This window comes from Eupeodes corollae, chromosome 3, assembly GCF_945859685.1.
Source record: "Eupeodes corollae chromosome 3, idEupCoro1.1, whole genome shotgun sequence".
NCBI lineage: Eukaryota > Metazoa > Arthropoda > Insecta > Diptera > Syrphidae > Eupeodes > Eupeodes corollae.
The window spans coordinates 6,260,544-6,287,037 of NC_079149.1; the positions used below are offsets into that span (position 1 = coordinate 6,260,544).

The 26,494-nt window shown below is 28.4% G+C and overlaps 1 protein-coding gene across 2 annotated transcripts in view; it reads left to right on the forward strand.

Moving 5' to 3' along the window:
* LOC129952723 (probable nuclear hormone receptor HR3) overlaps positions 1-26,494 on the forward strand; it is a 269,230-nt gene that overhangs the window by 55,635 nt on the left and 187,101 nt on the right. Inside the window, exon 1 of one of the 2 annotated variants that reach the window (XM_056065523.1) lies at positions 5,291-5,559. The exons of the other annotated variant lie outside the window; for it this stretch is intronic. Coding sequence (XP_055921498.1) covers positions 5,433-5,559 — 127 coding nt within the window. The 5' untranslated portion in view covers positions 5,291-5,432. Of the gene's footprint in view, positions 1-5,290; positions 5,560-26,494 lie in introns of those variants that run through there. 2 annotated transcript variants of the gene reach the window in all.

Genomic DNA, 26,494 nt, shown 5'->3' on the forward strand with positions numbered 1-26,494 from the left:
GATTTTCGCTTAAATTTTGAACTAAGGCGTTAGGTCCTTGTACTCATTTTTGATTTCTAATGACTGTTAATAAAAAATTAACTTTGCAATACAAAATAAGACAATATTTTAAAATATGTATTTATTCGAAATTTCAACTCAATCAAGTGAAAAATTTTGAGTACTTGAAGGTTTTTGGCAGCCATCATTAAATTCTGATCTTGATAGCATTGTCCAATAAAGAATCAAAAACAGTGTAGAATTTAATGCTTCGATAACTCAGTGCTGTCTGATGTCTGTTGATTCTCTTGAACACCGCCACAGGGCTCATGCCTGTCATTTTTGTATCGTTATTTTTATAAACAATGCTCTAGCAAAATAGCCAGTTGCATTCCTCCCCTTAAACAATTCAACCGTAATACCCGTACTGCTAGGAATGCCCATCAGACAGTACAGAGATTCTTTCTTAAGCCGCACTACACGAATGTGGAATGCTTTACCTGAATCAATATTTCCCAATCATTACAATGTGCCGACTTTCAAAACCAATGTGCATCGGTTTCTCCTTTCTGATTTTTTGATCCTATACTCCTTTCCTAATTGCTAGACTGTGATTAATCATTATAAGGTTATTTATAGCCCCTTTAGTGCGCGCACAATATAAAAAAAATATATAAAAAATTATATTTGTAGGTTCTTGGAAAACATTTAAAAGAAAATTTAATTAATTTCTTAAAAAATTCAATTCAAATTCAAATTCAATTCAATCAAATTAAAAAACTTTTTCGTACATTTTTTTTGTTCTAAGAGGTTTTTTAAAGACCATTTTATTTTAGTTGTTTATTCAATAGACTATTTGTAGAAAGCTAATCATAAGGAAACACATTTCTCTCCAAAAGTATAAAATCCAAAAACCTCTGTACTCAATATTGAAATATCATGAAACTAACATTAACTTCCAGGACATAGGCACAAAATGTTCACTTTGTCTTTAAAAGCCTTAGGATTTGTTTTTGTTTTCTTGTTTTCTTAAACAAAAACCCAAAACACTGTAGGCCTTTGCAAATATGATGCCCATAAGCCAAAAAACTAACAACTCTATTCTTTGATTCTTCCTCATCGACTTTTAAGTAAATGTAGGTATACTCGTATACTCAACTCATGTCGTAGGTGCTTACCTAACTTTTGGAATGCATTCCATTTAGCTTTAGCTTTAGAGCTTACTGCTCCTCGACTTCCTTCTTTTATATTCCACACTATAAGAAATACTATATAGAAGAAGTTAAAAAGAAACATATAAGCAAATGCACACCTTTTGAGGAGCGAGTGTTTCCTTGTGTTTTTTTTTTTATTTTTTGTGTGCCTCTTTAAAACTCAACAAAATATTAAAGGATTTCTGATAGAAATATGATGAAGAAGGAAGAACCAGAGAAAGGACGTTGAACAAAAAAAAAAAAACATTTACTTCCTGGAATTTTATATGTGCATCACATACTAGCTATATCCTTTATAAACTCCTTCACCACCCACCTGGCCCAGATCAAAAGTGAACACATACATAGACACACTCAAGCCCATACGATATATTAAAGAGTCAGAGTCATTCATAAAAGCTACAACACATATTCGTACATACATAAGATTGCATCATACTTGCCCTGGTTAAAAGGACATACTAATATAAGGATATACGAGTATAGACTCAATACAGTGTATGTAGTTATAGAAGAGGATTGGTAGATGGGTGGGTGGTTGGATTGGGTGGTGTGGGCTTAGGGTGTGTTGGTTATACCTAAGAGGAGACATGTTGGGTGTGCGCCTCCTTTTTGGGAGGGGGGGAATGTATACGGGCAAGGAACTCTCTGTGTATATAGATTCCCTTTTGTTCTTACCGATTCCGCACAAACAAAACGCAGAGGAAGATAGTTGGAGTGTATACGATTAATGTCTTGCTCTAGGATACGTATACATTTTTAAAATGGTTGCCACATTATACAAAACATATTTGTTTGTCCAAAGTTCAGTTCAGTTCAAAGCTTAGAAAATAATTTAAGTCTATACGAGTTACAAACACAGAACAATAAATGAAATACAATTTTATAATAAAGAGTTTTCCAATAAGAGGATTCCTTTTGGTATTCAAAAAAATGAGCTTGTTTTTGGAAAAAATTAATTGATGTTTATTTCATTACAATGGGAAATGTATGTCATTAATAATTAAACAGAAAATATTTCAATATTAGTAGTCGCCGCGGCAACGGTTGAAGTACCACATCTATTTCATAAATTTGTTTATGACCAATTTCCAATTTGAAAGGTTTTGAATTAACTGGAGCGAATTACTTTGAACGTTTCCCTTCACGTTGTTTCAAACTTAAAGGGTAAAAATGTGTTAAATCACAAGATTTTCAAGGCCAATTTTAATAATATTTCGGTTAGGAAATATTTCTTGAAAAACTGAAAACTTGAGCTGAAAAATCACCATTTTGCCATTTTTTAAGTTAATGTTACCAATTTCAATTCGTTTTGGAGTTCATGTTTAAGGTTTTACAAATGGCTTATTTTTCACTTGTCAAATGTTAAAAAGATGATATTTGCTACTTCAAAAGTGACAGCTGTCATGTAGCTATAATTGACTTGGGTAGTGCAGTATATTAATTCACTAAATAAGACCAATGGAAGCAAAAATGACAATATGACCATAAATAAGGAAAAAATTATGGCTTAAGTGGCAACCATGATTTATACTATACGTATGTTTTTAGGTAGGCATATAGAATTTGTTTGTCGTACACAACACAACTAAAAAAAGAAAAAAACAAAAAAGATGAATGGATGTCCATTTTTTTTGTTGTTGTTGCCTTTTTCTTCTTCTTTTTCTTTAAGGATATATATAGGTATGCAGGACATTGGCTAGAGGGCCATTGGCAGACAGAATGTTGTGTTTTTTAATTTAAAAAGTTTCATGCGGAAAGTGTGCCTTGCTTTATTTCTATACTTTGCTATTTTTCTATAAGCACATACAATCAAGTTGCAGTATACGAAATATTCAGGAAGGACCAGAATATATGACCATCTACATATATATGCATGTATTTTTGGTATATACGAAGTTGGAAGTGCAGATTGATGAGCAGGAAACTTACTGCGTCCTATTAGTAGGGAAATAATTTCCTCCATATATTTATGTAGTTACAAATAGATATACATATATATTTTTTTATATGTAACTGCATCTGGTTTATGTTGTTAGTTTGTGTGTGCATTCTGAAATTGTTACAATGCAGTTTTTTTGAGGCTTTGGGTTTGTAGTTGATTTTATATTTAACCTCAATTCTAGAATTTAGAGGACTTGAAACTAATTTTTCAATTTTGATTTACACACAAAAATACTTAGTCCAGAAATAAAATTATAAATTAAAAAAAATTTCTGATGAAAGTGAAAAAAAATCTCACACTAAGCATCTGGAAACATAGTTTCTGTATTCATTACATAATACAGTCTTCACTGTCTACACAAGTATTAATGTACCCAATCGAGAATTTCTTAACTAATAACTTTAAAAAAAACGTTTGCTGTAATAAAAACGTGATCGCAGACAAATCTCAAACTCTTTTGTAAGTTTTCTGTAATGGTTTCGATGCCAACATGGGTACGGTTCCTGACTGTACTTGCACACAGGAATGGTTGAGAGTTGTAAGTCACTAGGACCTATTTCTTAAAGGACTGTTGCGTCAGCCAATTTATTTATTCATGTACGCATTACATGCATCATTTTATTCATTAATGTACTTATTACATTTATTATATTTTGATTGTAGCTCGGTACCCATTACATAAATATTAAAACGATGAATGTAATGATTACATACATTATTTGTCAGCGGATATATTTGGCTCAATACACGTTGTCTTACTTTGCTTGATGGGGATTTAATTTGGTGCATAAACAAAAATGTAACCATCACAAGTTATTTCAATCATAACGAATGTTCTTTGGGATTGTCATGCAAATGTCAGTAAAAACATTTTACATAAAAACCTATGAACTAAAACTTAGTGCAAATGAAAGGGCACAGCAATATCCAAATGAGTTAATAAGCACTTTCCTCTTTTCAGAAGAGTTCATGTAATAAACAATTTAAATCCCAATTTAAAAAGGTATCAAAAAAGTCAGAAGTTTGGAACTAGTAATATGCATAATCTAAAATAGTCTTTAGAAATGTCTCATCAACTTTTAAGTGAAGATTATATCACCGAGCTCCTGAAACAAAAGAATCCAAGGACTACTAAAGTCAAAACTGGACTAACTTAGTGAATCGAATTCTTACTAAATCGGAATTTTCTATTTAGGGGGCGTAGCTATTGCCTTAGACCTAAGAGAAACACTTCTCATTGAACTTAAAGGCGCTACAACGATTAAAAAAAAAATCATAGTCAAAATCAATCTAAAAATATACCACAAAAAAAGCATATTCGGTGTCCAAAATTATTTATATTGAAAAATCAATTAAAACTTTTTTAAAAATTCTTTCAGGAATATAATGGATTTTCAACCGGGATAACTGAAAAAAATAAGTGATTTAAGTGAAAATAATTAACACAATTCAATTATAATTAAATAAATTAATGAAAATAAGAAAAAAATCTATTAATAATACTAAATGCAAATGCCTAATAAAACCAGCAATACAAATTTCAGCTTGCATCGTTCTGATGTCTGCCGAAATAAGAAAAAAACTTATAACGTGGTTTCTTATAAAAATCTCTTATTAAAATATAATATGAAACAATTTATTAATAAAATTATCAATTTAAAATGCCAAACATTTGATAGTAGAAATAATTATTACTCAGAGCTAGTTAAACAATGAACAATGTTTTATTTGTTTAAATAAATAAAAATAATTTTATTTTCAATTTAATATTTTGACCAAGCAAAATAAAAGTTTAAAAAATACAAAATTCATCAGCTAAAAAAAAGTGTCTTAAAAATTAAAAATAAATAAATAATTTAAAGATATTAACAGTAAATAAATGTTAAAAAGTTTACAATATATTACCGATGTATACACATCAGTACCTCTATTAAAAAAATAAAGAAACACAACAACAACAATAGTTTAATTACTGTGATATCATAAATAATAAAATTAACAAAATATAAAGAAAAACAAAAACAACATATTATACACAAAACATCTTTTACATAAAATTAAACAAAATACAAAAAAATAAAAGGATTTAAATAATATTTTATACAAAGTGTAAAATATAATCGAATTTAAAATTGTTGTGAAAAATTCACATTAAACATACAAAAATTAAAAAAAAAAATATCTATTAAACAAATTTTTTTTTATTAATTGAGTAAATTAATAAATTAATAAAAACAAAATAAAATTTAAAATAAAAGAAAAAAACAGTGTGTACGAAGTGAGAATATTTTATAATGTACACGTCACGTATGTTTGATATGTGGAGCAGCGTTACATCCAAATTGGAAGCACACGCAAATACTTTGGTTCAAACAAATGTTCAGTCGCCAACGCAAAATAATTCAAGTGGATCAATTAAAGGTAAAAAATATTTTATTTATTCTTAATCATTACATCAGCAATTGCAAGAATATTAAAACAAAAACAAAATGTTGTCTGTAGTAGAGTAAAAGTTGTATTTTTTCTTGAAGTATTCTTCTAATTTTAATTTTCAAAAATGAGTTTTTGGATTTAAATTATATTTTTACTAAGGAATTAGTAAAGTTTGAAAATTTAAACTTCAATTTGAAATGCTATCTTTTTTGATTTAAGGTCTGAAATTTTGTTGGAAAGATCATTTATTAAAAATTCACCAGTGGAAAAATTTATTTATCTATGAATTGATGGAAACTAAGTATTTTTCAGAAATTAGGCCTACATTTTTGTTGAATTCACATGATTTGTTTCTAATAACTGCAAATTAATTGAATAAATTTAATTTGATTTTAATTTTATGAAGTTCAAGTTATTTTTGTGAAGACATTCACATCTTTAAACCGTTTTAGTGTTTAATTTTTGGTAGGTTTTATTTTTTTTCGTAGAAAAACTTTCAATCAATATTGTTTTTAAATTTTTCCAAAAACAAAATACAACATTTTTTTATTAACAAAAGTTTGAAGTCAATCGCTTTATTTCGAAACATAGATCAGTTTTTAATATTATAATTTTTTATTATTAGGTTTTTATTTTATGTAAAAAAGCAAGTTTTCTAAAAATTACACAAGATGATAAGAATGATATTTTCCTTTGCAAAAAACTGTTCTGGAGGTCTTATTAGTTTGTATTCGTAAAGTGTTCAAGTTGATAAAAATATGGTTTCAGTTTTCTTGATTAAAAACAAATATATGTCATCTCTCATTTTAAATTCTAGAACTTGAAATTTCGGGAAGTATTAAAATTTTTCAATTGTCAAATCGGAACGATTACAACAGTTTTGAATGCAAAGTTTAAAATTAGTTTTTGGATTCTGATTATGTTTTTTTTTTAAAGAGTCGAGAAAAGATACTCAAAATTAAATCAAATCTAATTTCGTATATGAGTGTTTCGAATTTTTCCTCATCGTCAGAAAAAAAATAATTCAGAAAATGCAATGTACACTTTACAGGGAGGAACTATATGAAAAAGATCCGGTGATTTTCTCTGTTGAGTTCAAACTTGGAAACTTAGGTTCAAGTCGTTAGTTTTAAGGCCTTTTCTATCATATTTTTCTTTAGGACAACAAAATTTGTGTAGGAACTACATTATTTTCTCAAGAACGGTCTAATACACTTTTAGGAAATTGTCTTTAATTTATGTTCTAAGAGCGGCTTTTTCAAAATAAATAATACTTATATTTTTGCTTAACTTTTAAAAATTAGTACAATCAAAAACATTGTTTAGAAAATAAAATTAATAAATTGAGGTTTTTTTTGAGAAATTGTATGGAATTTAAATTTTTGGAGTAAAGACTTAGCTAAGGTATAATTTATATTCTTTAAATATTCAAAGGAACTATTTTTAAGCAGGCTCTTTGGATACAGGAGCAAGTGCTTGCGACAAAGTTCTTCATTTTATTTTTTAAGAATTTCAAAAGGATGAAAATAAACCAACGACGAAATGAATTTTGAAAAAAATTGTTTAAAACAAGAAAGTGGCAAATTCTATGCTTACTATTCGTAATATTTAAAATTGTACAATCGAGTTGACTGGAGTTGAATCATCTCCCACAGACAGAAAGCTTGATGATAGTCAATTTGAGTTTCAAAAATGTGAGACTCACTTATCCGATTCCACCTCAGACTTATATCTACAATTTGTTTATAATTTATATGATTTTTTTTAAAAATCAGTGGTTTAGTTTGTATGGAAGTTCAAGCTAATTTGTTGTAGACATTCGAACCTTTAAAGAATTTAGTGTGCAATTTTTGGTTGTATTTTATTTTTTGTAAAAAAAATTGTTGTTGCAATATTTTGTATAAGATGAAAGTTTGAAGTCAATTCATTATTTTTCCCAATTTTTAAATTTATTTTAAATGTTTTAGTGGTATTTTTTGGTAAAAAGACTTTCAATTTGAGTTTTTTTTTTAAATTACACCAAATGCCAAGAATTGTACATACAATTTTTCATTCGTAAAATTAATCTTCAAGGTGACAAATATCATTTTCAATTATCCTGATTTTTAAGAAAAGTGATACGATGTCTCCCCTCTCTAAACTAATATATGTCAACACATTTGATTTGCCAAAACGGAACTTTAATAGGAAGTTAATACTGTGATTTTGGGTTCAAATAATTTTTGTTTTTAAGAATTGAAACAAAATTTAACTAAAAAAGAGGCTGGGATGCCACCCACACTGATAACTTCCCATCCCGTCTGTCGATTTGTCTTGCTTAAAAGTTTGTCTATATGTACTCGTATCAATTTTTACCAAATTTGAGTACTATTTTTTGTAGATTTTATTTTTTATGAAAAAATAGACTGTTGGATTTTTATATAAAAATTACTGAAAATCGGAAACAATATTTTCTGTGAAATAAAATAAGTTTGAAGCCAATATTTCAAATTTTTGAAAAGATATTGGTGTCGAAAATCAATTTTTACCAACTTTTATTTTTTTTAGGTTTTTATTTTTTGTAAAAAAACTGTCAATTCGATTTTTCTCAAAATCTTTCAGAATGTTGAAAACAAAATTTCTAATAAGATAAAATAAGTGAAGTGAACCAATAATTTCAAGTTTTTGAAAAGATATTTGAATCGATATTCAATTTTTACCAACTTTGAGTAATGTGTTTTTAGATTTTTATTTTTTATACAAAAAACTGTCTTCGATTTTCCCCAAAATTTTATCAGATGTCAAAAACATTATTCTTCGTTGCACAATATTGTTTTGGAGATGAAATCATATTTTAGTCGTAAAATTTTGGAGGTGACACATTTTTTTTGATTTATAAAAAAAACGTCAAATAAATTTTTTTTCAAAAAATATACATCTTTGATATCACGTTATAATATATTATATAAAATTTAATTCAAGTCTCTAGCGTTTTTGCTTCGTAAGATATTTAGGGTCAAACAAAATTTTCAACTTTTTTTCAAACTGGTATGGTAAAAAAACCACCCACGCAATTTTCTTGAGAGAACTTTCTGCATCTTTCTGTCTTTTTATCTGTATAACGAAATTTATTTGAAATCGATATCTCTTCTGGTTTTTGAGCTATGGACAACGAAAAAAAGTCGCTAACGTACGGACGTACGAACGTACGTACACACGCACGCACAGACATCTTTCTAAAAATCTCTTATTTCGACTCTAGGGACCTTGAAATCATACCCATTGCAATAACTTCCCATGTTAAGTTAATAGTACTCAAACTTAAAATATTATTTTTTATCAAAAATTCAATTTTGTATATTAAAAGTTTTTCTTATCATCAGGAAAATTGAATTTAGATAATTTAAAAGAGTGGGCTTAAAATATTTACTTACGATTTATAGGAACTATAATAGTTCTAATCAAACATGACTTTACTAATTCCATCTGTTTGTCTGATTTTTTTCTTCGCTCCCTAAGACTAAGTATTTCAGTCCATTGAATTCAAACTTGAAAATTTTAGTGTTAAACAGATTCACGTTAAGAGTTTATTTCCATCCATGAAATATTTGTCGATGCGAATTTTCTCAAAAATCGATAGATTTTTATGAAATTTTCTCTAAAACATTAATTCTTAACTTTGTTTTTTTTTTTTTAATTTTTAATATATATACATATCTTAATATATTATTTTATTTTGGTTAAGGATTTTTACAGGAACAATGTAAATAGTACGTAGTGCCCATGGTTAGTTGAACTGTCATGCTAGAGGTCTTGGATCCGATCCCTGTCTGTGGCATCTAAAGTTTTTTTCACGGGTTCTGTCTCTTGCGACGAATTGACAAAGAGCAATTCTTGTCATGAAAAGTGCTTTCTTAAACTAGCAGTTCGGATTTGGCTTAAAACTGTAGGTCGCCTTCATTCCTGACAACATAACTCGCACACGGGAATGGTTGAGTGTCGTAAGTCACTAGGCCCTTTTTCTTAACGGACTGTTGCGCCACCTAAAAAAATGTAAATAAGTCTTAATAATAGTTGATCATCAAAACGTCTATTTTTTTGTGTAGATTCTTGAAAAATATATTTTCTTGTATATTTCAAGAACAGCTAAACATTTTTTAACGAAAATCAAATATTAAAGCATCACATATCTGCTTCTGCATACCAAAGGTATTTCCTAAACAAAATTGAATTTGTGTGCATACAAAACCCAAAATAAATATAATATACAGAACAGGCTCTTTGGATATAGGAACAAGTTTGTGCCACAAATTTGTGCATTTTATTTTTAAACAATTGAAAAGAAAACACAGTATTTATTTAAAGATTTATTTCACAAACGGGTGCTTAAAATGTTTGATACTATCATAATTGCAGCTATAGAAACACAAATAACTTCAAAAAATCATTTTCGTAGAATTTGACGTTTCCTAACTTACGACGTGTTCATAATATCTTACAATGACTATTCATAAAGTTTTTAGAATGTCAGAAAAAAGGTGGAAACGAGTTGAAATCCTCATTTTACTGGATCTTTTTAGTTTTAATAATATCCCTGACCCAATTTTTTCTAAAAACTTAAATTGAAATAATGCAATTAATGCTTTGTTTAAAAGTTATTTATCAGTTATTTAAATAATTTTCTAAGTAATTTAAAAAAATCGAAAAAAATTAGTTGTGATTTTTTTAAGCTAAAGGTTAAACGACGATATTTAAAAAACGAATGCAGAAAAAAATGTTAACATATTTTTGTGTAGACAATTTCTTATCTGATTGTTTTTTTTAGAAAATTACGGAGTATAATATTTTTTGAACCTTGCAGTTGTTTTGTTTTGACCTAAATCATATTGAAGATGTGTCTAAAAAAGGCTTATTTATATGTAGTACGAAAAATTCCATCATTTTTTAAAATATAAACTACATCGTATTTTTTAGCAGATTTCTTAAAATTTATTATTAAAAAAACTATAAAGTCTGAATAAAATTATTTAGTTAATACATACTCTCTACAATCAATCTAATTTAAAGCTTTACATAAAATCTTTTTCTTTTTGTGGTTTTCCGCATTCTTCCGGGAGTTTATAAATCAAAAAAAGTTGTCCATATTTCTATTTCTACAAATTTATACACAAAAAGATATTTATACCAGTATTTTTATACAAATGCATTTAAGTAAATACAAAATCCAACACACATTTGAACATTTAAATTTTACACGCAACACGCACAAATGCAGTTGCGTTACGCATTTCAAAACTTATAAACTATGCGTCTAAAACACTTAATCAGCTTCTTTTTTGTTAAAGAAAATTAATTTAATTTCTTTGTATTTTATCAGTTTAAATGTTGTTACTCTTATCAAAAGAAATATATTATATTTATTTTCAGCTAATTGAAGTTTATTAAAATTTCAATAAAAATGATTAAAGGGTGTTCTTTCTTTTGTTAATGCAATTCCACAGAAAGAAAGAGGAGAAAATAAAAAACTGTATATAAAAATAAAGTGGATAAGCTTTTTGTCTATCGGGAAAAGCCATCAAATAAGATTAATACAAAAAAAAACATAAACAACAAAGAAATAAAAAGACACGGCTAGATGGCGTCTAGTCTCAAAAATACCATAATCCCATCAAAAACCCAACCAACGTTGACGTTAAGTATATTGGGGAAAAAAGCCCAACAAGAAACTCTCCCAACGGAAGAAACAAGTCCCCCAAAAAAAACTGAATCCAACGCACACTTTTATCAAAATTTCGATTATTTTCTAAAAATTTTGATTATCAAAATGCGCCCGCTCACTGCTTCTCTAGCTCTCCTCTGTATCGCTCTCTATCCAAACCGAACCGAACCTAAAAATCCAAAAACCAAAAACCAAAAACACACAAACGCACTTGTTTCGTTTTAGAAATATCATTATCGTGGGTATGGGTTGTGAGATTTTTTGGAAACTTCATTACGTTCGTTTCGTATACTGATTTGATTACGTAGCAAACCACCGAAGACTCCAAAAAAAGAAAAAAAAAAAACTCAGGCCGTTGCTACTTTGCCCAAGAGGTGAATGACCGCCGAAAATATTTCGCCCCTTTACAGTCACAATCATAGTTTCACAGTCGGATATTCGGAACCACAGTCATCATTTACTCAAAAAAAAAAAATACTCACAGATACAAAATCCGTATCACGCTATCCGCACGCATCGACTTGGACTTAGAAAAGAAAAGAAACTGTGATAGTTGGTGTGTCATGGTTGCCAAGTGATAGGAAATCGTGTGTCAAAAATAAAAATTACCAAATTTACTCGAAAATAAATGTTTGAAGTTATTAGTTCAAAAAAGTCTTAAAGTAATTGGTAATTTAATTTTATGTAAATTTAAACAATTTAAATGCGTTGCATCATTTGACGAAGTTTTTACTTGTCAAGTGTCAAAAATGACAGCTGCCATAAAATTATATATAAAACGAAAGGGTCTCTATGTTTTTCCTATGGTTTTTTTTACGTTAAAAAAGCCATGAAATGAAAATGCTACTTAGTGAAAAATAATGACCAAATTTGGTCACAAGTCAACAGGGTGGCAATCATGTCTATTGTTGCCACTTGATTATTTTTTCGGCTCTATAAGTTAGTGTGTGTGCGTGTTCTCATGATGATGATTTTGGTGAATTTACGCAGCGGGAGGGGTGAGGAATGATTAATGGAAAAGAAGAGGGCGTTAGTAGTGTGTTGGTTTGTATAGTTTAATAAAAATGTTGCTAGGTTTTTTGGGGATTTTTGGGGGGAATAAACTTTTCTTTTCTTTTTTTTGTTTTTGGTTTTTGTTTGATTACACATGAGCATGACTGCCATCTAGTTTGTCGAGTGAAAAGAGCAGTTTGAAGTATGAAGAGGCAGAGAATTTTGTTAGAAATTAGAAAAAGGGAGGCATACTAAGAGAGCAGAAATCTACAACAATACCAGTGTGCAATTGGTGTAAGTACACTGTACAATCTACGTCCCTAACTGTACATGCTTTGTTAGAAATTTTAATTACATATCGCTACCATCGAAATTTTGAGGAAGCCTATGTACCGTTATTTTTGGGAGACACCTTCTGCATTTTAATAATAGAAAAACAAGATACAAAAAAGTCCAACAAATATCCAAAATTTTAATTCATTGTGTGTATTTAAAAACATACATCAAACGACATTGATGTCTGACTTATGTGCTTAAAGGTTGATATTTTCTATAAGTAGGAGTTTATCGCGGTTTTTTCGAAGCTCCATTGGAACTAACCAACCAACAAACCAACCGACACGCATAGTATCTATACGAGTATACAAATACGAACAGATGGAAGTCGATAGATAGATAGTTCCATAATGCATAAAGATAGTGTGGAATAGAATAAAGCAAGCGAAAGCATAGATAAGTTTTATTTGTTTTGTTAGGTTTTCGAAGGTATAATGAACTTGTGTTACTGTCTAATGGTTTTTATTTTTATTATTTTGTTTGTAATGTTTTGTTTCACTATTTCTATTTTTTAATAATTTTTATAGATTTATATAGGAATTTTGGTGCGAAAACCAAAATGTGATATCAGAGGCTTAACGCACCACCGCAAATTTATTGTAGATAAAAAAAGCTAAATATTATTTTCTTTATATTTCGTTTGAGAAGAGAATGGATTTGAAAGTTTGAAAGGTTTTATTTTATCGAAAGTTGGAAGGTATTTTTGTTGGTAAAATTAAATAATAATAAATCTAACAGTGGACAAGAATATAGATTTTTTTGTAGTATTCATGGAAAGTCAGGTGTATCTTTTTTTAATCAATGTTGGTTTCTTTTCAAATAGAAAAGAAAGCAGAAAGAATTTAAAGAAAACTATAAGACATGTGTCCATAGGTTCGAAGCTTTACGTAAAATATCTCAATACCCATGAAGTTGTGGTTTGAGTGATTTTATTTAATATCTACAACTTTTAACTTATTATAAATAATACATTAAAAAATGGTTTTTAAACAAAAATGAATAAATTTAATAAATGTATTATGGTTAAATTAGTAGAAATGTTATCTTTTTTAACTAGTATCTTGCAGTTAAATGAATGTCTTACAAAAATATCAATAATAAAAAAATAAGTAACTACCCACAGTGCATTTACCTTAACAAATAATTTAAAAATTTACTTAAAAAACCCATAAATTGTAAAAGTTGAGTAATATCTTTGAAGATGTACATTTTTAATTAACAATCAATATCATTGATTTATTCTCTGTTTAAATATAGTTTAAAAAAATATGTAGATACGTATTCAGTTTATTCACTATTTAAATTTCCATTTTTTGAAATTCTGTTACCTTTAAAATTTGTACCAAATTTTTTGGTTGAAAACTGAACCTAAATGAAAAATTTCAACGCAAGAAATTGAAACTCCTTAAGTTAATATTCGGACCAGAATAACATTTGTTTACTACTTACTTAATAAAATTTCTTAATTAAAGAAATAGATTTGTAAAAAAATAAAATGGTTACACCAACAAACTACCAATAATGAGTGAATTTTTAACAGCTATTAGAAATGTCACGTTTTGGCATACTCTTTCTTACATTTTGTCCGGTATCTCATGAATAAATACTTCAATGTTGACTTTCAGTGCGACAATTGAAGCGGATTTGTGGCTGAACACAAGAACTCTAACATAAGTCCACAAAAAACAGTCCTTAATCCTTAATTCGAACAGTCTAGATGGCCAATTGACCGGTCCCAAATGTAAAAAAGAGGCTTGGATGCGACCCACACTGATAACTTCCCATCCCGTCGGTCGAATTGTCTTGCTTAAAATTTTGTAGGGTTGGGTTAAAAAAGTTGTAAGTTTAATTGCTCTTAAAAATTTTTAAATTACCAACAATATTTTTCATAGCTTAGTATGAAAATTTAGTTTTGTTCAATAGATTTTTAGACGACACTAAATTTCTACCAATTTAATTAGAATTTCTGAATTTTTTACAAATTGGATGAATGAAATTAATTTGAAAGATACTAAGCACCGAACATCAATTTTTACCAACTTTTGTTAAATTTTGCTTTAAGTTTCTATTTTTTGTAAAAAAACTGTCAGTTCGATTTTTCTCAAAATTTTATTGAATGTTGACAACAATATTTTTTAAAAGATAAAAGTAGTTTAAAGCCGATGTGTCAAAGTTTTGAAAACATATTTGAGTCCAAAATCCATTTTTTGTTTAAGTTTTTTTTTTTTTGTAACAAAAAAACTATCAATACGATTTTTTTTTTAATTTTTCAGAATGCTAAAAACAATATTTCTTACAAGTAAAAATAAGTTGAAAAGTCATAATCTCAAATTTTTGAAAAGATATTTGAATCGAAATTCAATTTTTACCAACTTTGAGTAATGTTTTTTTTAGGTTTTTATTTTTAATTAAAAAAAACCTGTCATTTCGCTTTTTCTCAAAATTTTACCAGAAGATGAAACGTTATTTTTCGTTGTACAAAATTGTTTTATAGATGAAATCATTTTTATTCGTAAAATTTTAGAGGTGAAACATTTTTTCAGTTTTTTTGATTTATACAAAAAAAAAACAAAAAATATACTTATTTGGTATCACGTTACAATATACAATATAAAATTTATTTCAAGTCTCTAGCGTTTTGTTCGTAACATATTTAGAGTTAGCCAACATTTGTATCTTTTTTTTTAAAACAACTATGGTAAAAAAACACCCACCCATTTTTCTTGAGAAAAATGAAGTCGATATTTCTTCTGGTTCTTGAGCTATGGACGATAAAAAAACGTCGCAAACGTACGGACGTACACACGCACGCACCGACATCTTTTTAAAAATCTTTAATTTCGACTCTAAGGACTTTGAAACGTCAAGAAATATCACAATTTTCAATTTGACAAATCGGACCCATTATAATAACTTCCCAGGGGAAGTTAATAAACTGTCATGTGGCATGTTTTACCGCTTTTTTGAAACCACATCCATTCAAGCCAAGTTCATCGCACGGTAGCGCTCACTATTCACAGCAACGATTGGATTCGCATTATTTTTAAAAGAAAATGCGACCCAAACATTCCGTAAACTCAATAATCAGCAACAAACCTTGACTTTTTCTATACTTCTGGCTTTCCTTCACTTCAAATACGGGAGTTTTGTCACTCAACGACGAACACAATTTTTCATTCAAAAAATGACAACTTTTCCAAATTCTATTCACAAAAAAATTTGATTTTCTTAAATTATTGCAATAGCTGTATTTTAAAATGCTTTATAGGTACCTAAAACCTTCCTCAAAAATGTCCACGTAGTGCAGTAATAAACGGCACCAAATCAATAATTTAACGTTATTAGTAGAACTGGTCGATATGTTGGTTGTTTAATATCCAACACTGTCTAATTTCTAAAAAATAAAATTTTGAAATTTTTCGCTAAAGTTCTAAGACCTTGAATCTAAATCCATGGTTTTGAGAGGTAAGTTCAGATTACATATTGACTTTATAAATTGAATATCATAATAATAAAAGAATTTAAACAAAACCAGTTAAAACAGCAAACAATAAATGTTTGATGCCGAACCAAGAATTCTATCGACTTAAAATAAATTTACTCTTAAATGCTTGTATTAAACAAAAATAAAGTAGCGGTTTTTTTATAAATAAAACAAATAAACTAACATATTTACTACCTTGATATTACCTTCAAAACATTTGTTTACTACGAAGAATAACGTTTTTAATGTTTGGTTAAATTTCTAGAACATCAAAGTAAAATTGACTGTTTTTTTAATTTCGACTCAAACGAAGGGGATATTGTCTTTATTGCAATGTTGTCTTACGCTAGCTGTGCCCCGCAGCTTTACTGGCATCCTTTATTTTCGAATAAATTGAGTTTTTATAAAAATGGTTACAGCGAGTCAACTTTAAACGATGATGTGGAGGACTATTTTATAGGACTATATTAAGATTAAACACTCTTTCATATACTATTTTAGCGAAACTTTGACCATTTCTGCAGTGCATGCAGTGAACAGAATCCCCCATTTTGATACATTCTTTATTGGTGTTATAGCCTTTCTCAATAACTGGACCAACACTAAAATCAAACCAGTAGTTCCTGAAATTAGTGCGTTCAAACAAACAAACAAGCACACAAACAAACAAACTCTTAAACTTTATAATATTAGTGAAGATGAGATAAGGAAAATCTTCTAAAAAACTCGAAGGCTATTACACTTTTTTCAAAATTTGTTTGACACTAATTAATTAATATTTTTTTTAACATTCTTGAAAACTTACACATTTCCGTTAAATTTAATTTAAAAAATTCCTTTAAAGCATAAATCTGTAGTAAATTTACATTAATGGCATTTTAAAACGAATTTCTACCAATTTTATTTAAATAATTGTTTTTCTAAGGTCTTAATTTGATATTTTGTCATGCAATGTTATTTAAACATTTCAAGTTAACCTGTTAATAAGTTTCTGAAACGAAGATTACTTCTTTTTATCAGATTTGTATTTAAATGTTGTGTGTAAATATTTTAAGTCCTTTTGAATAGTTATTCAGGTACAAATTGATGGATAAGTTCAAGTTCGAGTGTTTACCTTTTTTTGCTTATTACAACATTTTTATTGCAATTAAACCAAATTTTCGCCTGATGAATTTTTGTATATTTAAAAAATTACAATTTAAAAATTCGCACTCGAATTTTTTTTGAAGTAATCCCAATTTTAACTTTTTCTGACACGTTTAAAACTTCAAGTAACAAACTGAATACCTAATAAAATAGATTTCTATTCAATTGAACTAAGAGTTAAACTAATATACATTTGATTCACTTAACATTTTGCTCAATTTATTTTTGTACTAAAAAACATAGCCCAAGCCTTATAGAGATGCAAAGTTATGACCCTGGAAATAATTTAACATGATAAAACATAAAAATCAATAACTATGATATTCCTTTCATTTCTAAACAATCAACAAGAACCATAGAGATACAAAATAATTGTTTTGCAGACTAAACAACAAAACACCACTTAGAAACACACCATTGAAATTTTCAATTTGAAGTGCATAGCATCGCAATTTTTGCCTTTAGGTAGGAAGATACCGATTTACCGATACAATAACTAATGTACTGCAAAAATCTGCACTGCACGAGTGCATCAGCAAAAAAATAAATAAAAAATCCCACAGATACAAAGTGTATTGAAAAATATACCCTACAACAACAATAACTACAAAAACTGCATACAATTCTTTAGAAATCACTTAATTTGCATATTTAAAGTGTAGGCTAACTTCTTCAAACTCAAACACGAACGAGACTTTTAAAATGTGCATCATTCTGTAGGACCTCCAATAATAATATTTTCGATTGCAATTCGAATAAAAATCGAAGACGACGAGCGACGGACGACAACACGAATGAAGAAAAAGAAACTCAATTGTGTGACTGAATTCGAATTCAATCGAAATGAGTATCCACAATAAATAAAAAAAAAAAGATACAAAACAACCTAACCGGCTTTGGTGTGAAGGGCGCCGCACGATCAACATTCAACAACAACAACGTATTCACAAAAAAAAAAGTGAGTAACAGTATAGGGGAGAAGGGGGTAAATACAAACGGCCGACGAGTCATTACACCAATACACCCTGCAATTACACAATCATCATCATCATTAGACCATTGCTCATACTCAGCTCAGCTCACCTTTCGATTCTTTTCCAATTTGAAGGCTCAGCGATTTTATTTGATATTTAGAGATACTCGCATGGCATTTGGTTCTAAAGGAGGCGCAACAAACAAAAAATCAAGACAAAAAAGTATCTATAAGTTTGAGAATGTATCTTTCTCCATCAAATTGCGATTTATGACGCGGGTGCGTAGCTTTGTATATAAAAGCAACATCGAGGGATTAATGTGATACATCATAAACATTTTTATTACATAATTGATTTGAAGAAAAGAGATGAATACCAACAGAAAAATAAAAGATACAAATGAAATAACACGATGACGAAAAACCAAAGAAGCGAGAATTGTTAACCATAAAGAAACATGAAACTGGTAATTCAACAATTCCAAAACTGATTCCAAAATACGGGCACACACAATGAACGCACATAAGAGTCCTTAACTGTTATTTTCCAGTTGCACATTTATGCGAGAGGTATTTTTCAATTTATTATTGAAAATTATATTGTTGCGTGCGGTGTGCGATTTGGATTTGTATCTTTTTTGTCGTATTTAGTATTCGAATTCGTGCGAGCCTTACAGGTTTTTAGATACTTTTTTTCCTCTTTTTCTTCTTCTTCCTCTCATATTCTCAAGTTGATGTCAAGTTAATAAATTCAAACAATATTATTGGTTGCAATTAATTTTTTTATGATAAAACAGAAACGTTAAACCGACGAGGATGGCGATGGCGACGACGCACGAAGAAAAAAAAATTAAGAACATAATTTGGTAAGCCGGACTTAACCACACGCAGCAGAAAAAAAAATAAGACACAAAAACTGAAGTAGACAGAGACTCTGAAAGAGAAAAAGACTTCAACCTGCAGCGCCAATTGCATCGCTGCAGTTAGTGGTAACATTTCGCATTGACACAATTTTTGTTTTCTTTTTATTTTATCAACTTTGGATAAGAAAAACTTTGACCATTTCTTGAACGAAGTTCTTTTTTTTTACAACGTTTTTACCTTACATACGTTGGTATATTTGTATTTTTAACCACTGTTCATGTATAAAAGGTATTAGAGCTCCCCAGCCAGGTTTACACTTTGCAGTAACGAAACTTAAACGACTAACGAGTTTAATTTGGACTTTGGGTTTTTTAGGCATTCGTTTTTTCATAAAAATAGAATTGAAACAAAAAGATAAAAAACATCAAATAACCATTTATGTAAGTTCAAGCCTCTAGAGTAATACCAAGGACACCTGTGTGCAGTTTTTTACTCTCTTAAGTAATTAAAAACAAACAAAAAATGTTACTTAAAGAAAAACAAACAACTTTGGACTTTTTGGAGCTAAAAAAAAAGAATTAAAAATAAAATTGATTTAAAAATACGAGTAAGAAAAACAAAATAAGAATAAAATTGAAAGTAAAGTATCTATGAAATCGATTCTGTAAATATGTATCGGTTACATATTTTTATTTACGTATTGACTTCTACGTTTACTTACATTTATAATATTGCCAATTTGGTATTATGGAATTTTGTAATTTAAGTACATATTATTTGTCAATAAATATAGACATAAATACTTATCTATGTAAAAATAAATTAAGTTTTGTATAAACATTTATACTTTAGATACTGGTTGCTTTTTTTTCTGTATAAAATTCATTCAATCATTTAAGAATTCTATTTAGGCAAACTAATTGCATTGAAAAGTTTTATTGCATTTAGATTAATTTGATAGTGTTGTATTATATGTTTTTGTGGATATCGAATATATATTATATAGTATTTATTTTTCGTGCATAATTTGTTGTCAAGATAATTTATGATGATAATTTGTGCGTGTCTGTCATTTAGAGTTGAGCCATTTATGCAAATATAATACATGTTTTTTTTGTGTAGTGGCTAAATCTAAAAGTAATTAAAACATTAAAACGATTTTGTAGATATAATTTAAAATATATTGTTTACTTGTCAAATAAGCGTGATGAAATTTAATAAACTAATCAAATTATGTGGAATTATTGTGTTATTTATTAATTATGTGGGGATTTCTATTTATAACAAAACTTTTTCTCATTTTTGTATGATTATTATCTTCTCTTAATTGGGTTCAGAAAATTGTTGCTATAGCTTAAAGATATATAAATGATTTGACATACATAGTATAGTGCAATTTATAAAGAACAATGATTTAAGATATTCTTTTTCATAATATTAAAAAATCATTATTTAACGAAAATACCTTAAAATTATTTGGTTATAGAAAATGATGTTAAACTAATTTTTGAAACAGACTTAGTTCGTTTAAAGTTGATGCTTCTGCTTTTCCTGACAAAACATTTAAATCGATTTTTCAGCATGATTAATGTAAAACAATGTTTATTAACAACTATCAAGGCACTTTAACGACTGTGCTTCGGCCAAAGCAACATCGTTCTTTTTCAATTGATTTTTGAAAACAGTCTTCTGCAAAGAAAGATAATTAACATCAACAAAATCGAAAGAAAAACACTTAAACTGTATTGAAAAGCACATGTCAAGTGCTTTAATTTTGCTGAAAGTAATTTCGAAAATCATAAAAATGATTGAAAAATAGAACCATGGATAAATTTCATTCAATTTTTAATTTAAATCTTGATTTTATTAACTTCCCATAGGAAGTTATTGTAATGGGTTTAATTTGTCAAATTGAAATTTTTGACATTTCTCAACGTTTCAAGGTCCCTAGAGTCGAAATAAAAGATTTTTAGAAAGATGTCTGTGCGTGCGTGTGTACGTACGTTCGTACATAGCTCAAGAACCAGAAGAGATATCGTCTTCAAATACATTTTGTTATACGGATAATAATGCAGAAAGGGCTCTCAAGAAAATTGTGTGGGTGGTTTTTTTTACCATAGAAATAAAAAAAAAAGGTGAAAATTTTGGGTAACCCCAAAACATCTCACGAATTGAATTTTATATAATATATTGTATTTCCTGGATGGCGGTGATGTCTGCTATATAACAGTCTAGGGCTTCCGCTAATTCTTCGGCCGCACATGGTCTATTAAGGGACATCCCAAGTTCGTTGTCCTTAATTAGTTAACGTTGGTTGTCAACCATAAATCTGTCCGTATCCGAAGCTTGCAACTATGAAAGCTTTTACGTGGCCAGGAAGGCACCCCGACGGCACAACCCCCAACCTGGAGGGCCAGTTCCTAAGTATAACTCCAAGGATGGGGAGCCGGATAAAACCGCGCCTTATAGGCCTGGGCCCCGAATAAGTCGAAGAAGCCCTATAAGTTGTTCACTAAGTTCAACCTTACCGGAACTGTAGACGCCACCGTTAATTCCATCTCGGGAATTCCTCCGCCACCGTCTGGATAAGGAGAGGTGCCTTAGTGGAAACACCTCTCCGCCTGTCTCGTTTGCTGCCCCCAACAACTTTCCACTGGGGTTGGAACGCAATCTCTAGTTGAGGTACTAGGCACCCGATGTTCACCACGGGGAGGTAAGAGTAGGAGTTGATAGACAGAGGTGGGTTTCGAGACAGAACTGTAGCGCCACGTAAAGTAAGTAAGTAAGTATAATATATTGTAACGTGATACCAAACAAGTATATTTTTTGAAAAAATCTGTTTTAAGTTTTTTTATAAATCAAAAAACTGAAAAAAAAAATTTGTCACCTCGAAAAGCTTACAACTAAAATGTGATTTCATCTCTAAAACAATTTTGTGCAACGAAGAATAATTTTTTTGTCATCTGATCAAACTTTGCGAAAAATCGAATTGATAGTTTTTTTTATAAAAAATACAAACCTAAAAAAAACATTACTCAATGTTGGTAACAATTGAATTTCGAATCAAATATCTTTTCATAATCTTGAGATTATGGCATCAAACTTATTTTATCTTATAAGAAATATTTTTTTCAACATTAAGACAATTTTTGAGCAAAATCGAATTGACAGTTTTTTTTAAAAAAAATAAAAATTTAAGAGAAAATTTAACAAAAGTTGGTAAAGATTGATTTTCGACACAAATATCTTTTCAAAAATATGAGATTATAGCTTCCAACTCATTTTAACTTAGAAAAATATTCTTTTCAACATTCGAAAAAATTTTGAGAAAAATCGAATTGACAGTTTTTTTACAAAAAATATAAACTTATAAAAAAAACAATGCTAAAACGTGGTTAAAATTTACTTTCGACTCAAATAGCTTTTCAAAAATTAAAAATATTCCTTCTCTTCAAACTTTTACTTCACAAAAAATATTTTTTTCGATAATTTTTTTTTTAAATCCGTTTTTTATTCAAAAATAAAATTTACAAAAAATAGTACGCAAATTTTTTAAAAATTGATGTTCGGTTCTTGATATCTCTCAAATTTATTTCATTCATCCAGTTTGTAAAAATTTGAGAAATGCTACTAAAAATGGTTAAAATTTGTTTTCGACTAAAAATCTATTTTACAAAACTTGATTTTCAAACTTAACTGATTCTTAATATGATAAATATTGTTAGTTATTTCAAAATTGTAAGAATAATTCAACTGATAACTTTTTTAACCCAACACGAAAACCTTCAAACTTTTAAGGAAGATAAATCGAAAACCTAACTGATTGAATGTTTTTAATCAAGAATTTTAGCTCAAGTTAATTTTAACTTTTTTACGTTTTTTTGATAATGAATTCGATTTCAATGATCAGTTAATTTTTTTCCGAACAAAATTATATACCAACCGTTCAGTGACGAGACATATTTTTCAATAATCGAAATTTTCAATGATCGGCTTTTAATAATGAGAACCAATGATAGCTATCGTTAGCCCTTAACTCAAATTATATTTATGATTTTTGATATATTCCATCGAAGAGTGACAATTGAATTTGTTGTTGGCTATTAAAAGTCATATTATTAAACTATCCCAAAAATTCAAATATCGCTTATAAGGATGAAAAAATTATGGTTTTTATGTTTACAATCAATACAATTTTTATAGGTCTATTATTGCTGTTTTATGCTTTTTATTCCTCATCAATATATATTGCGTTACAATTTACTTTACATATTTCTATTCAAAATTACATACCTAAGTAAAAAGGTCCAAATAGAAATATTTGTCCTCATATAATTAGGCCTTGAATTAAGATATCATTATTCATTTTTACTTTTTAGCTCTGGAGTCTTGTAAAACAACTACATATTTTTTTAAAGAAAACATGATAATCTAAATAAAGGACCTTCGTTTAGTTTAGTTTAATTAAATCTTTCCCATTTCATATACCAAATAAACATTTAAAATCATTCACACACTATATATTATTAACAACATAATAACTGCAAATACCCAGAGTCAATAATATTCTTATGAATTTCTAGTAGAAAGAATACATTCAAATGTATTTCAAAACTTGGAAAATTTTAACGGTTTTATTTATTTAAAAAATAATGAATGTAAATTTACTTCATTTTGACTGAAAATTATTTAAAAAAATACATCACTTAATTCGCCTTTTAAAAGATTTTGATTTTTTAATTTTCGATATATGGCCCACACTGATTACTGCAGATCAAAACTGTCACTCAATATTTGTTTGATGCAGTAATCCAAATTTTCATTACAAAGCTTAGAAAAGTATACAATCAAAAATTGAAGATCAAGATGTTTTTTCATAAAAACATCAGCATGTATTTATAAAATTAGCAAATCCCATTGATTTTTTCTCAAGATATTCGATTCTCCATTTTGGTTACTCAAAATATTGTTACAAATATTTTGAAGCCAACATTTAACCCTTCCTCGTAAAATAAATAAAAGTTCTCTGAATTCCCATCATCACAATACCAATTGTTTGAAATAAAGCAATTTGACACGCTAACGCAATCAAATGTCTTATAACCATCATTGTTATTATTTTTTTACAAAATGAAATTAAACCACTAATTAATCCTGGCCATTATATTAAATATTTTTTTCTATCGGCATCTAATTAATTTATTTGCTGCTCATGCTTTTATCTACAAAATACAAAACACAAAAAATTGAATTAACGTCAGATGGTGTATTCCTATAGTCGACCCTCCGACAATGTGCAGTTTCATTTCTTTAGCATCATCCATCAATTATTTTGTTGCTTTTATATGGCTCGCGAACGAACCCCTTTCTTATAACTCACTATATACATACGTTCATACAATATAGCAAGGTAGTTTCTATAAGATTCAGAACCCCACAAACTAACAGTTCTTATCTCCTCTCTTAGGTTATTTTCCGCTTTCCACCAATGTTCCTTTTTATATAGACCACAAATGTATCTTTTTCATCTGTAAATCTAATAAATTTCAATAACAATCCCCATCAAGTTCTCGGAGTTGCATTAGTTATTCTGTGTTTAGTATGCAAAGAGCAAAGCATAATCAAACCCTCCCATAAGATCTATGCAGAGTAAAACTGTGAGATTTGAAATAATTGATTGTTTTTTTGTGTTATTTGAGGGGAGCAAAAATAATACTTCAATTTGGATTATAATTGGAAACGGTGTATAACCATTCTAACCGACCGGCATCAGGATGGAGTCTACAGACTCGAAGAGAATATTTTTTTGTTTGTAAATTATCAAATTCTAACTGTTATCTTTTGAAGTTTTTCGTGATTAATAAATTAATCGTGTGATATATTGGACGTTTTTGATAACTGATTTTATAAACATTCCAAAAACATGGTGTTTGTGACTTAATTAGCATAATCAGTTTCAGAATTCAAATCGTTTAATCGACTTAAACGTTAAGTGTGGAAAATTAATTGTTTTGTGTTTTTCACATGACTATATTGTTTTGTTACAAAATAACATGTCAGGGGTCACTTTATAAGTACTCTTGTGACTAGCATAAAAATATACACTTGCATCTAAGTGATAACACAAAGCTTAAAGAAAAACTCTAATGCAAGTTTTTTCTCAGGAGTCACTTTATGAACCAGAAAACAAATGAACTTCATTATTTTAAAATGAATAGCATACCAATTTTTTAATATTTAACCTATTATATACAAATATTAAATTTAACAATTTTCAACATTTCAGGAAATGTTTTAATAAAAATAAAATTCCAGGGCAAGATGAAGTTTTCACTTTTATTGAATTTCATTCATAGTCTACGACACACTTATTTAATGAGAATCAACAAGAACGAAGGTGTTTACTTCTTGTAGTTATAATGATTTTCAGTTAAAATCACGACGTTTATACTAAATTTTGCAATAATCTATGAAACTTATATTACAAAATTAGTCGTTTAAGGACTGAACTTCAAAAATAACGGTACTTTATTAGCATCTGTCTTACAGAAATTCAGAAAAATTATATTTAAGTCCAATGCAGTTTCAAAGGTTTAAACACATTCTGAACTTCATTCTTTTTTTCTGAAAATCATTGTTTACTAAAATTTGAATTATATTAAACATCATCTCTGTAGAAAATTGATGTTTGTCGATTTAAGAAGATGAGGTTATTTTAAACTCAATGACTAGATTCTGAAAAGAAAAGCTGAATTAGGTTTTGATAAATTTCCTCATTTTATAATTTTTGAAGATTTGTTTTTTTATAGAGTTCGAATTTTAGAAAAGTTTTAAGGACTAGAACCACACAAATTTTCATTCTTCTGATATTGATGCTCATATCGTTCACCTCAAATAAGAATTAATTTTCATCAGTTGTTCATTTAAATGAATAAAAAGAGTAAAAGTGGAATTTTGTCTGTTTTTTTTTTTGTATCTTTTTGCTCAAAGAGATATCAACTTTATTGTGTTTTTTGGATGAAATCGAATTGTAATTTTCGACAGCTATTAAAACAAAAATTAAAATTGGGAGGGGTACAAGAAAGTTAAACGAAATAGTCTGAAAGAAGATAAAACAACAACAACAAAAAGGAAAAGTTTTTAAATTTCATTTCGCGTAGGTATGTATTTATTTTTTTGGAAGTCATTGCTTTCTCCAATAAAATAAAATTAAAACAAAAACAAATTAAAAAAAGAAACAAACAAAATAAGTTTAAATAAAATAAAAATAGATAGATCAGTGCACAAAACATTCAAGTGATGTGTACTTTAAACCGATAGTCAACTTGTATGAATGACGTTTCATAATTAAATTGTGACGAAGAATAATGATGTTTTCTTTCATTTTTCTTTTATTACATCATATTTTGTTTCTTTTTGTTTTTTTTTT